This window comes from Poecilia formosa, unplaced genomic scaffold, assembly GCF_000485575.1.
Source record: "Poecilia formosa unplaced genomic scaffold, Poecilia_formosa-5.1.2 Scaffold556, whole genome shotgun sequence".
Classification (NCBI taxonomy): Eukaryota; Metazoa; Chordata; class Actinopteri; order Cyprinodontiformes; family Poeciliidae; genus Poecilia; species Poecilia formosa.
Window position 1 is genome coordinate 7,103 of NW_006800495.1, and position 14,001 is coordinate 21,103.

Below are 14,001 nucleotides of genomic sequence, written 5' to 3' on the forward strand. Positions count from 1 at the left end.
GGCATCCAACCATCCAACCGGGCATCCAACCATCCAACCAGCCCCAGTGAGGATGGATGAACTCCTCCATCAACACTCATTTAATAAATTAGATAATTATAATAATTTAAAGAGGAACAGATCGTTTTTCCTTCATTTCTCTTCAGGTTGATTTTCTGTTACCAATAAAATAATAAAATTAAGAATAAACAGTTTTAAAAACAGAAATGTTGTTTAACTGCTTAAAGTTTGTTTTCAAACTTGCTGATCGATTAATTAATTTATTGATGTGACAGGATCAGTCTGCACATCAATGACTTATCGTCTGACCTCGGATCAGCTGAAAGAGCAGATTTTCACACGTTGAGCTGCTGATGAAAAACAGGATCAGCTGACAGATGGCGCACAAACACTCTGAAACAACCACACACACACACAGTGTGAGTGCAGCGTTGTGAAGCTCAGCAGCTTTTCGGGTCCGTCTGGAACCGGAACCAATTCTTCCTGCAGAGTTTAACTCTGAATAAAACTCTGAGTTTATATTTTTATTATTTTGATCAATAACAGAGATTCATACTATAGACGTGAACAAAGTTCTGATCAGGCAGAACATTGGACCCCCAGGTACTGAATAAAACATGAACACATCTGGACTAAGAAATTCCCAAACGATCAGGAATTCTGGTTCTGATCCATTTTATTCCAGTTTAAAAACGTTTCATCTTTTGGTTTTTGCACAACTTTAAAATTTGAACTGAATAATAAAAACTGTAGATAATGTAAAAGATCAAAGCTTCCAGTTAATTAAATGGCATAATGATGATGTAATCATCATCATCACGATGACGTCATCATTATGATGTCATCATCATGTGACTCACTTGATGTTGGAGCTGAAGACGTTCAGAGCTGGAGGATCAAATCCGTTCATCCTGCGGCACAGCGACGCTCAGCTGGAACACACACACACACACACACACACACACACACACACACACACGTCAGGGACACAACCAGAACCATCCAGGTGTAATGAACAGCAGCACCTAAACTCCCAGCAGCTCTTCGCCTTTGGCCTGAGAAATCTTGATTTGTTTTTTTCCTTCCACCAAACTTTCCCCTCACTTCCTGCTGGTATCTAATTTAGTGCTGAACTTTTTCTTTGAACTTCAGAGAAATATAATAGTGAAGGGACTGAACCTCTAGTTTAACGCTGCTGATCAGTTATTGATCCCTAATTGATCCATCACCCTGAACGTCGGTTCTCTCTGGATCAATTTCAGTCTGAAGCGTTTACTGTTGCTGATCCGCTGAAAAACAGCAAACCTCCTCACCACGCTTCAGGTACCTGAACCCATCGCTGGCCCATGTGACAGTTCCGACCCGTCAGAACCTCTGATGATCCGGTTCCGACCCGTCAGAACCTCCCATCCAGGCTGAATGAACCCAGAGCTGATTTATGATCCAGTCTGCACCTTCAGCCACGTGTGATTACTTTTCCCAGGACTGGCTTTTATTCCCAGCCCGTTTCCATGGAAACCTGACTGTATCTCTGCAGAGCCGCCTGCAAGGCGACGATTAGAGAGGAAAAGCCCACAGCCAGACAAAACAGAGGGACAGCAGAACACACATTTAACAGAACCAGGACCGGCTGGAACGGAACCAGGACCGGCTGGAACGGAACCAGGACCGGCTGGAACGGAACCAGGACCCGTTTAAAAGCATTCTGGAATGTTTTTCAACTGGACCTGATCCGGTTTAAACAGTTTAAAATCGGATCGCTTTTTCTCGTAATATTACAACTTTATTTTTGTAATATCTAAAATTGTAATACAGTTTCTCGCATCATTACAACAATTATTCAACAATTTGTACAATTTCCTAGTATTACTGCGACTTTATTCTGGAAGAACAACAATGATTTTATATTGCTACAAATTTGACCTCATTTTATTTGGACTTTGTCGTAAAACTTTCCGAATTATTTCTGTTATCATACGACTTTTTTTCTGGTAACATTATTACCAGAAGCTCACCTCACAGCCAAACTGTAAATTCTAATTTTTTCCTGACCAGTGAACGCACCATGCTAGCATGCAGGTACAGGAGGAACAAACAGGAACTTCCCTCAGCCAACAAGAGGAAGACATGCTCTACTTCCTCCAAAACACCTGCCACCCCAATGCCCCGCCCCTCTGATGATGTCATAGCATTTACTGGACGTTTATTAATAAAGAGTGGGGGTCAAAGGTCAGTGGTTCCTCCTGTTTGTTCTGGGTGGAGAAAGTGAACGCTCCCACATGGTTCCTCCTGACAACAGTTTTTATCTGAAGAGGAACTCAGAGGGACACACACACACACACACACAGAGCCAGTCAGTGGTGTGTGAATCAGCTCCAAGCTGCAGGTCTCCTTCATGTTCTGTTTACCTGGATTTCAGCGGGGGAGGTGATTGTGTGTGTGTGTGTGTGTGTGTGTGTGTGTGTGTGTGTGTGTGTGTGTGTGTGTGTGTGGTCAGAGTCCACATGGGTGTAAATCTTTTCAATCCTCTTTAGTTTCCACCACAGAACTGAAACTCTCAGCAGCTTTGTTCTCTTTGTTTCTGGTCCGATTGAAGTGGAGCGACCCGGTACATGACCAGGTACAAACACCTGAACAGGTATGAATGCCTCCCCTGACTGGAACCAACTTGTGGTAGATCACGTGTCAAACTAAAAGCCCAGAGCCAAAATATTATTTTATCAATCAAAGCAAACAATTTTTATCAAATTCCATCAACCCGTCTCTCCAGTTTGTCACAGGAATTCTCACAAAATCCACAGACCCCCACACTTTCTAGCGCTAATGAATAATTGTGAGCTTATTGCAGATTTTCAGCAAAAATGGTGCCCAACATTCAGTCTAAGCGATGCTAACTCCCACCTGCAGGGGGCAGTGTTTTTTTCTTCTACTTCCCCGCCAACTTCATGTCAAGTTACTGTCCGTGGTTGCTGCAAGTCCAACCTCACTAAAAAAAAAGTCAGAGCGGCGGTTCGGACCGCTGTCAGTCTCGGACCTTATTTGGAAATGGGACCATTTTACTCCGGAAGTAAAGGAGCGCCTATATTCCCTATATTATCCGCGGTCTCCCGTTTTTATTTTCTTTTGAATCAAATCTGTGATGCATCTTCATCTTTGGGAAGGAGTTTCACTCTCAGCGTGTATTTGAATTTTTCTCTTTTATTTAATTCAGCCCAGCTCACAGTTTTCAACTAATTCTGTTGCTTTCTGTGTACTTCTAAATCTCTCCTTAGGGTTAACAGAACAATAATCTGGTTGTTAAACAGATAAAAGTAAAAATTCACATTTTTGCTTTTACTGTGCCATATTCCGAGACTTCTTGATGGTAGAGTCTTATATACAGTAAAAAATATGATGAAACTATTTAATTTACCATGGTGGAAATTTTCCTTCAACTCTGATCAAATAAAACACATTCATAGAATCACAATAGTTATACAATAGTTAAAAGCTGTGAGCTGCACTGCAGTGAATGAAAGAGAGAAATTCAAATACACGCTGAGTGAAACTCCTTCCCAAAGATGAAGATGCATCACAGATTTCAAAAGAAAATAAAACCGGAAAACCGCGGATAATATAGGAAATAGCGCCCCCTTCACTTCCAGAGTGAAATGGTCCCATTTCCAAATAAGGTCCGAGACTGACAGTGGTCTGTTTGCTGCTGCGAGGTCCTTCTCGGTTGATGTTGCGAGTGACAAAAAGCGGCATTTACCGTCATACTTAAACGCAAATTTCGCAAAATTTCTTGCAAATATTTCTAAATTAGATTCAGAAAATCAATGAAGTGCTTTTTGAATGCCATTTCTTAATGTTTTAGTAGTTTAATGGGTTTTATATATTCTGACTCAACTAGCTCTTGAAGAAAGTGAGGATGTTTGACTCACTGGTCTGCACCTCCGTTTCCCCTCTGATCCGCCATCTTTGTTTCAGGCATCATAGCCTAGCCTAGCGTAGCTTTTCCTTTTTCTGTTGTTGATTCTAGGCTTTTCTTTCTTTCTCTGGTGATTTTCCAGGAGCGCTTCAGTCACCATTGCTGGTTGAGCGATAAATAAATCAATAAGTCATCAGAAATCATCAGAACCGAGCCGGGACAGAAGGAACCTGGTTCTGGTCCGGTCTCTGGACTTCCCCTCCAGTCATTCATTAAGAGATGACAAATTACCCGTTAACACAACCCACGACCCTGTGCTGCTTACCGGCTAATCATTACACAGCTATTCATCAGCCTGGGCTCAGCAGAACCACAGAACCAGAACCAGAAGTTCTACAGGTCAGTTTGGACCAGAACCTGAGAGGTTTTACAATTCTGATCAGAGGCAGAACTATGACACAAACCCAGTTTAACTTGGGAGGATTTTTCCAGATTTTCTTCCAGAAGCATTTAACTCAGAGAGATGATGGTTCTGACCCGGTGCGACAATCAGAACCTGGTGGTTCTGACCCGGTGCGACAATCAGAACCTGGTGGTTCTGACCCGGTGCGACAATCAGAACCTGGTGGTTCTGACCCAGCTCTTGTGTTGTTCTGCTGATTTATTGTCCTGGTGTGGATGTAATTCTTAGAACCATTTAAGCTCCGATTCGGGCTCCGTTTGGGTCCGGTTTGGGTTCTGGCCGTCCTCCATTCGTCCCACTCCCATTTCAAAAGCAGAGGATGGGAAGCACTGGGATCACTGGGTTTACTGGGTCGGCCCGATCGGTCTATTGACAGCCGATTGATTAGAACCTCCAGAATCCAGGCCGACCGGGCCTCTTTAGCCCAGTAACCTACATGCAGCCTGCCCATGGGCCAGGGACCAGAACCACATACCAGAACCACCTGCAGGCCCAGACCAGAACCTCCAGAATCATTGACTCAGCCTCTTAAAGGAACCAGAACCCATACAGACCCAACTCTTTCTCACACAGAACCAGTGAGGTTCTATCCGCTCTCAGACCAGTTCTGTTTGGATCTATGATCAGGACGATGCTCACTGTTCAACAGATCAACCAGTACCAGAACCAGATCAGTCCAAAACAAGTTCAGAACCGATAGGAGTCTTCTGGACAGGTTCTGATCGGTTCTGATCCGCTCAGGGTTCTGTCTGATGAAACAAGTCATTGAAGGTTTCTCCTTTTCCAGAACCGATTCTGATCGAGCAGATCTGTTTCATTCAGAACCTATTTGGACCAGTATGGCCTTTCACAATAAAAGCCCTGCTTTAGCTGGCATCAGAAGGGATTTTATTTTGGAAGGAAGCAGGCTCTGTGACCTCCGACCTCTGCTGCAGAGAGGTTCCATCACGTGAGGCAGACTGCAGGGTCCACACGGACCGCCTGACCCGGTTCCAGCCCAGAACCTAAATGCAGCACGGGCCTAAAAATAATCCATAGTAATCCTGGAAGAGCCAGGTCGGCATTCCCGCTCACAGGGGGCGGAGCGAAAGGGGCGGGGCTTACAGACAGGAAGCGAAAATAATGAGTTTCAATCAGTAGTGTGCTCTGATTGGTTCGTTTGGATCTCAGCAGGCAACATGCTGGGCTTGCAGTTCGGACAGGTACAAACCATCAGCAGAATATGGATCAGAACCGAGTAGTTCATCTCGTAGTAGTTTAACATTTAGATCTGGACCGGACAGTTCTGAGCTGGTTCTGAAATGGGCCATGAAGCTGTTCTACTGGTTCTGCTTTAATCTATTAAACCCCAAAACACTTCCAGTTCTCCACCAGGTTCTACTCTGGTTCTGGTGCTGTCAGTTCTAACTGGATCCAGGAGCTGAATCGATCTGGTGAATCAGAACCAGAACCAGGCTGTTGTCAGTCCGCTGACTGGAGGAAGGAGCAGATTAGTGGGGATCAGCTCGTTAAGCCTCTAATTGGTGGCTGGCAGGTGGGGGCGGGGCGTAAAGGTGAGCCAACAGGTGGCAGATGGCCAGGGAACCGTCAACCGGGTCAGAACCGACCCAACAAAACAGACTGTATCGGTTACATCCAGACTCCCAACACTAAATTATTCTCTTATTATAAATGATAATAGTGAAGACTGGGCCGAGGGCGGCCATGTTGGTTCTGGGCGACCCGGGCCTTCCTCACAGCGATCCGGTCCGGGAGCAGCAGGCAAAGGAGAGCTTCCTCTGCAACTCGACTCCTGATCTCTCGGCACTGCTGCAGCACACCTGGCAGGTACGGTTACATCACACCGTCGCCCCGGCAACTGCACAAACAAGGCGTCTCCCGGGAAACGCCTGGTAACAGTTACAGCGGCAGGACGAGAGCCGATTGGTCAGGGAGGTCATTGCACTCAACAAGCACCGCCCCCAGGCCAACCAGAACCAGAACCAGGCAGGTAGGAACTCCAGAACCCGAACAGAACATAGAAACGGGTTCTGGTTCTACTGACTGAACCCATTCCAGTCAGAACATCCAGAACCAAACAGCTGAACCAGAACCAGAACTCCTGGTCCTCAGGAACCGCCCACTGTCGCCCCATGCTTCTTCCGACAGCAGAACCCAGTCGAATCAGAACCAGTGAGTGGTTCTGATACGAACTGGACCGCCTTGACTTCAGATCAATCAGTTCTACATGTAGACAGTCAACAGAACCAGAACCACCAGAACCCCAGGAACTGGATCCAGAACCACCAAGAACTCCTGTTCAGAACAAGGGTGAGTCCAAACGGGACCACTCTGGTTCCTGATTGGATCAGCTGCTCCTGATTAGCAGGTCAGCTGACCTCAAATCTGCTCTGGTCACAGAACCAGAAGCTTTCAGTGGTTCCACTTGGTTGGTTCCTGTCCATTCAAGTTCTGTCTTTAAATCTTATGAACCATCCGGTACCAGCTGGAGGTTCTGCTGGTGTTTCTGACATTCCTCCGTGTCCGTCCAGACCCCGAACCTCCCGGTCCACCTGTGTTTGTTTTTGGGAGGAGCTGAAGCGGCTCTCGGAGAATTAAAGCGAGCTTACCTGCAGCTCTGGACTCATCCACCGGTCCGGACCGGGTCAGAACCGCATGGCTCAGTTCACCGGTTCGGGTCGGATCCCGTTCCGACAGCGGCGGCTCAGTGGAAACTGTTGGACTCCGGTCCGGTTCGGCTTACAGCAGCTTTCTGCAAAGCAGCGAGGGTCAAACTGTCCCTGAGCGCTGACTGACAGGCAGCGCGGCGCCCTGGCCACGCCCCTCCGGACTTTCAAAATAAAATCGCAGCTTTACCAAATAAAACTGAAGCTGTTAAATAAACATTAAAAATATTAATATTTTAAACTTTATGGCTTTCTGCAGTCATAAAGTTTTCCTTTAACAAGAAGGAAAAATGTGAAATTTGAAAATATTTAAAAATGTACAAATAATCTAAGCTTCAGTAACACAATGCCTGTAAATCATTTATTCTCCAGAAGAAAAAAATGAAACGTTTTCTACGGCTTAAAATAAAAATAAAAAAGTCTTAAGCTTTAATCTGATTCTCTGCTCATAATTTGTTGAAACAATTTAATCAAATTCATTTATTTTACTATAAAATAGTTTTAAAAATCATATCTTCCAACCAACTTGGTTTAAAACTTTCCAGAACCAGAACCCCAGTTTGGACAGGAGGTTCTGTCCAGTTTTATTCTTCCATAAATAGAACTGAATCTATAAAAATCAGAATTATGGTGCTCCAATGTGAACGTTTTCTCATAGCTAAGTTTCAAATATACCGTCTCAAAGTAAAACCTGGGAATAATTTTCGGTTCTAAACTCAAACGTTGCTATAATCTCAGACTAAATCAGATGGAAATAATACAAAACCTGCAGCATCTTCACCAACTGAGACATAAATCTGCCAGTCGCAGCTCAGTGATGCTCTACCGCCCTCTGCCGGACAACTAAAGCCCTGCAACAGAAACAAATGCGCTCCTGATGTCGCAAATCATTATTGATCAGTCCCATCTGATCAGTTATTGATCGGTTTTTATTTGATGAACCAGAGTTCAGATCATCCAAGAATCATTTTAGGGCTGGCCTGAAACAAAGATCATTATCAAGACTGCTGCTTGGTTTATTAGACCAAAATTAATTCCAATAGATGAACCACGGAACGAAGCTAAAGTTGGTTCCGATCCGGAGATGGCTAAAGGCGATTCCACCCAATTATTCACTGGCTTCCGCATCTTTAAGCAACTCTAGTTTTAAAAAAATACAACACCTAGACACTTCAAACCTGGACTGGGTTATTCTGCTATAATAGCAGAATATTTAAAACCATGTTTGGGATTTGTGAAACATTACTTAACAGACCGCTGCTGATCTTTCCTTCCAACAGCCATCACCATCTACAATGACACTTTGAAGAATGAATGAGTTGCACCGACATTTAATTCCCTTTGGGATTAATTGAATTTGAACAAACCTGCATGGAGCAAGTGTGAATAGTCATCAGAACTTTATTGAAGTTTCACAAATCCCAAACATGGTTTTAAATATTCTGCTGTTAGAGCAGAATAACCCAGTCCAGGTTTGGAGTGTCCAGGTGTTGTAGTTTTTTTTAACTAGAGTTGATTAAAGATGCGGAAAGTCGTGAATAATTAGGTGGAATCGCCCGTTAGCCATTTCCCGAACCGGAACCAACTTCAGCTTCGTAACCACGGAACCATTAGGACAGCAGCAGAATTCACCTGCTCTGGGACTGCAGACCTGCAGCGTCTGGAGAACCGGATGGACTAATCGGACTCAGCAAATGTTCCTCAGGAAGGCCGCAGTCTTGAGTGACAGTTAGGGCTAGCGGTGCTATGCTAGCTGCTAAATATGCTCGTCATGCAGGGGTTAACTCACCCTACCGTATTCAGGGCTTTTATGCACGTTGCTGAGTCTTTTCAAACACCAATATTTCTTCCACATTGATGAAAATAATATACACACGGGATCGATTTCTGAAAGTTTTCAACCAACTGAACCCGAGCAAATCCGTCTGATCGTAGTTTTAAACTTCTCGCTCCCAAAGCGGGCAGTTTAGCGCAAGCCAAAACCTGCCAGCCAATCAGATTGCTTTGAGACAACCAGCACTTCCTGTTATGAATTCAACATAGCGCCAGGGTTTTGTTTTTTTTTTTATAAAGGTTTATTTATAAATTAAACTGCTTTTAAACAGCGTATTAGTAAAACTCAGGACAATGTGATTAGGAATTATGTCAAAGCAACTGTGTGGAAATATTACCGCTTTTTTTTGTCTCAGACCATAAAGCGCGGGAACCTGAATATTCCCATAAACAAACAAAAATATGGAGTTTTCTCACATCTCCACTGTGGTCGGAGTTGTATAAATCATTTTTAGTGATATTCAACTCAGTTTTCTACTGGATTTAAGGCCAAATCTAATAAAAATGTCTCAGTTTTCCCAGATATGCAGCTGTGTGTGGACTAACCTGGAAAAAGAACCCTTAGATCATCAAGCCTGCTAGGAGACAGCGGTTCTGAAGCCTGAGCGGAACCAGAACCACACACTGGGACAGGAAGTTTTCATAAAGTTTTTATTGGTCTAAATGTCCCACCCGGCTTCCTGTACCCACAGAAACACACACACACACACACACACACACACACCCGTCGTGGAGACTCACCTGAAGTCATGTGACTTCAGGTGAGTCTGTTTATTTCACCATTCAAACATAGTGCAACATTACCTGTGAGCGGAGGGAGGTCACATGACCTGCTGACCCTCAGACACCTGAGGGTTCCCCTGGAGATGGACCCAGTCTGACCAACCAGAACCTCCAAGAACTTCTGAGCCTCTTATAGATTACAAAACCTATTCATACCTGCAGGTCAACAAGATCCTGATGAACAACCAATCAGAACCAACCAATAAACCAGAACCAATCAACCAATCAGAGGCTTTCTAACGTCTCACTGTATCTCAGGTCCACATGTTGGAGCGTCTCAGCCTGAGATCACAGTTCTGCAGAATCATGACCCGGGTCAGAACACAGAACTGTCCAGGTGAAGTTCAAACTTTCATTGATCATCTACTAAGACCCAGTTCTGGTTCTGATCCAGAAGCAAATCCAAACCCGGTTCTGCACCAGAACCAGCTGCTACCTACTAATCACAGGACTTCTATCAGAATCAGTGGTTTGGTTCTGCTTGGATCAGTCCAGAACAGAACCTCTGGATCAGAACCGCTCTGTGATTCTGATTTTGTTCTGGTTATTCTCCATGAGCCTGGTAAGTCCAGACTCCACCAGGTTTAGTCGGGTTCTGCCGGCTCCCAGATGCCTGTCCTAAAGTGGGCATAGCCCCGTCTGTGATGTCACGGCGCCGCTGCAGCTCAGGACACCTGGATGACCTCCATGCTGCCGGAGAAGCCTGGCCGGGTCGGAACCGGCCTCATGTCCTCTCTGGACCCGTCCAGCTGGCAGCTGCGCCTCTTCAGCTGCTTCTCAAAGCTGCTCTCTTCGTGCCAGCTGCGCCGCGAGTTGCCGCGGTCGCCGGCCCGTTGCCGGCGCCGGACCGCCTCCAGGCCGGCACCACAGCCCAGCGGGCCGAATCCAGCACCACTCAGGACCGACCCAGACGAGTAGAACCGCGTAGTTTCAGAAGACAGGTACCAGCCGGCGGTCAGCGAGGAGGCGGAGACCGCCATGGGCCCCAGCAGGATGTCCGAGTGCCAGCCCTTCAGAGCCGAACCGGAACCAGAACCAGAGCCGGGTCGGGCCAGCTGCTGCTGGCTGTGGGACAGGCCCAGCAGGAAGCTGGTGCTGCTCTCCTCCATGCTGCCGGAGCGCTGCAGGTGCTGCGGGCCGGCCGGGGCTTTGGGGGCGGGGCTAGAGCCCGGCTGGCCTGTGGGGGCGGGACAGGAGCCTGGCGAGGCCTCCCGGTCGGGTCCGCTGGCCCGGTCCGGCCTGGACGCCTCCTCCTGGTCCGGGCTCGGCTCCGGGGTCGACTGCTCCGACACTTCCTCCACTGGGGAGAACTGGCACGCCTTGCTGCTCGGCGCCGCCTTGTAGAAGTCATCGCCCGGGCTGCCATGTGGCCCAAAGGCGCGGTGGGCGGGGCTCGTACCAGGCCCGGTGTGCGGCCCAAAGGCGCGGTGGGCGGGGCTCGCGCCCGGCTCTCCGAATGCCTTGATGTCCAGGGAGAAGGAGCGCTTGAGGCGGGCGCTGTCCTCAGACCCGTCCGCCAGCTGGGCGCCGCCCAGAGCCTCGGCCAGCTGATCAGCCGGGTCGCAGGGCGGGGGCTGGGGCTCCGATGGAGGCTCTGCCCCCTGCTGTCCGGCCAGAAGCCCGGCACCGGGTGGGTCGGGTTGGCTCTCGGAACCGTCCAGACTCTTGATGTTCTTCTCAAAGTCTAGCAGCTGACCCAGGAAGTTGAAGTTGGGTGAGATGGTCGGCCGCTTCTCTTTCACGAACCTGACGGAGAGAGAGGGGTCAGAGGGCGGCAGCCATGGTAACACTGTGCTGGTGGCAGTTCTGGTTCTGACCGGTACGCCTCATCCAGAGACATGTCCATCCGTTTCATGATGTAGGCGATGGCGATGGTGGCAGAGCGGGAGATTCCTGCCAGGCAGTGGACCAGAACCCGGCCGTCCGATGCCTTGGCTTTCTCTGAAACACACAGAGTGGGTTGAGCAGAGCCAGAACCAGAACCAGAACCAGAGAGCCCACTGAGGATGGACACACACCTATGAAATCCAGGGACCGGTCCAGCCAGGGCAGAATCTTCTCGCAGAAGGAGTCGTTGACGGGAACCCGGAGGAAGTGGGATTCTGGGACGAAGTCCGGTTTAGGGCAGGTGTTGCTGGCGTTCAGGACGAAGGCGATGTCGTTCTGCTGCATCAGCTCCTGCAACAGAACCGGGTCAGTACCGAGTCAGAACCAAGGCATCCGGCAGCTGGACAGCTCCCCACCTTGTTCAGGACGTCCCTCTGGCAGCCCAGGTACAAGTGTGGCAGGATCCGGGTTGGGCCCAGGCTGGAGATGGCCGGGCTGGACTGGGATGGGCAGGATGGAACCAGAACCGACTTCCCCTCACACAGGCCCGGAAACAGCTGGGAGAACTCACAGAACCCGCCTGACACCAGAACCAGAACCACAAGATGAGAAAGTCTGAAGCAAGCTTACGGCTAATTGATGCTTCATGACATAGTTATGATTCATGACATTTTTCAGTTTCTCAGCCTTAGAACTTTTACTAGGACATTATCATGTAGCTAAAGGCACCCAGCCTGCAGCTGCTGACCGGGAGCAGCGCTGCGCCCCGTGCTGATTAACTGCAACTGTAACACCTAAAACACAATCATGATTTTATTGCTTATTATTTATTTTACATTAAGTTGTTTTTCCATGTCTGACCAGCTGGTGGAGCTGTTGGTGTTTTTCACTGTTCTGGTGCTGTTATTACATAAATCACTTCATTTATGTCTGTGTTTAAAACGCTTTAAATCCATCCAGCTGTTCTGTAGCAGTATCAGATATCTGTATCGGATCGGTGGGTCTCTATCAGGGCTGAAACGATTCCTCGAGTACCTCGATTATTAAAATTCCTTGAGGGAAATTTTCCTGCCTCGAAGCTTTGTTAATTTATGTTTTATCAGTTAGCGCGCCGTGTTCCGGCCGGAACATTATTTGCGCTGCGCGTAGCTCTGACTTCCGCCTCCAAGTTGTTGACGAAAGCTAAGTGTTAGCAGCATAACGTCCAATCTTCAAGTTCGGCCCGCGGGGATTTTATTGAGTGGTGATAATTCATCGTTTTTGGGGGACCAATAAGCATCATTAACATGACTGGTGTGATGCCGGGAGTTCGGCAGCCTTTCTGCTCTGGAGCTGCTGGTTGAAAGCGAACGGCGGGAAGAAGCTGGAGAATTTATACAGGTGAGCGGATAGACTGAACAAGGCGGGCGGCTGATGCTTACAGTGTAAGAGCAGCTTTACGGACGAACCGCACAATAAACTTCACATCAACCCGGTCTGAACAAACGGGAGGCGGAAATCATCGTGGCTGGTCAACGATGAGTTTCTGTGTGACAAACGAAGGAGCCGTAAATATCCCGTATTTTTGTATAACGTTTCTTCAGGTTAACTTAGAAAGTGAGCTGTTATTGTTACAGGTTTCTAAACTACAGAAAAGTAACTGTTAGGGAAGCTCAAATATGGAAAAAAATGGACTGATATTGATATCTGATAGTAACACTGGTGTTATGGAAGATTTACCAATATTTTATGTCAGAATATTTTTTATCTGATTACTCGATTACTAAAATATTCGTTTACAACAGCCCTAGTCTCTAAGAAGATCCTGGATCATCGGTACCGACCCAGTTCTGCTCAAGGGCAGCAGAACCTCCTTTAGGTCCGATTCTGTGTAACAGCTGGAGGGAGTTTGGGGGCGGAGTCAGAGGATGATTACATCATCGTTACATAAGCAGCACAGAGGAGGAGGAAGACTCCTCATCTTCATCATCCTGCTGGTCTGGGACCGGTGAGCTGAACCGAGCCTGCTGAAGGTCCGGTTCAGCTCACTGGTTCTGTTACTGGTTCTGCTTGGCCCAATCAGCATCCAGCAGACAGGTCATCCAGAGGTCATGAGCAGCAGGAGGAACTGACCTGACAGCAGGTGGACTGAGGGGAAGCTCCTCTCCAACTTCACCAGCAGAACGCTGAGGAACGAGTCGGCACCGAGTGCGGCCGGGTCCGAAGAGTTCTGGTCGTAGACAACCACTTCCTGGTCGCCCTGCAGCTCCAGCTGGACAGAGATAACAGCTTCCGGGTCACTTCCTGTCAGGGATTAACTCTGAAACTACGACTGAACAATTATCTGGGTCGCTTTAAACGCCCCCTCACCTGGCTGCGGGCGCAGTGCTGCAGCAGCTCGGTGATCTGCACCTTGTCCTGCTGCAGCCTCCTCTTCATCAGCTTGGAGCCGTTGACGTTCAGCGCCTCCAGGATGTGAGACGTGTTGTAATCCACGAAGGGCCGGCTGTCGATCAGAACCCCCCGATCCAACCCGCCCT

The 14,001-nt window shown here is 47.7% G+C and overlaps 2 protein-coding genes across 3 annotated transcripts in view; both read right to left on the bottom strand.

Annotated features, from left to right (window-relative positions):
* The window catches only part of eps8a (EGFR pathway substrate 8a, signaling adaptor), a 10,368-nt gene extending 3,162 nt beyond the window's left edge, over positions 1–7,206 (bottom strand). Inside the window, exons 1-2 of the mRNA XM_016665193.1 lie at positions 6,983–7,206; positions 861–932 (exon numbers count right to left, since the gene is read on the bottom strand). Coding sequence (XP_016520679.1) covers positions 861–910 — 50 coding nt within the window. The 5' untranslated portion in view covers positions 911–932; positions 6,983–7,206. The remainder of the gene's footprint in view (positions 1–860; positions 933–6,982) is intronic.
* Positions 7,207–9,595: 2,389 nt separating this feature from the next.
* The window catches only part of dusp16 (dual specificity phosphatase 16), a 7,249-nt gene continuing 2,843 nt past the window's right edge, over positions 9,596–14,001 (bottom strand). The window contains exons 3-8 of one of the 2 annotated variants that reach the window (XM_016665216.1): positions 13,832–13,981; positions 13,595–13,733; positions 11,899–12,062; positions 11,674–11,833; positions 11,473–11,596; positions 9,596–11,401 (exon numbers count right to left, since the gene is read on the bottom strand). In XM_016665216.1, coding sequence (XP_016520702.1) covers positions 10,321–11,401; positions 11,473–11,596; positions 11,674–11,833; positions 11,899–12,062; positions 13,595–13,733; positions 13,832–13,981 — 1,818 coding nt within the window. In that variant the 3' untranslated portion in view covers positions 9,596–10,320. The remainder of the gene's footprint in view (positions 11,402–11,472; positions 11,597–11,673; positions 11,834–11,898; positions 12,063–13,594; positions 13,734–13,831; positions 13,982–14,001) is intronic. The other variant, XM_007540703.2, reaches the window with a different exon arrangement.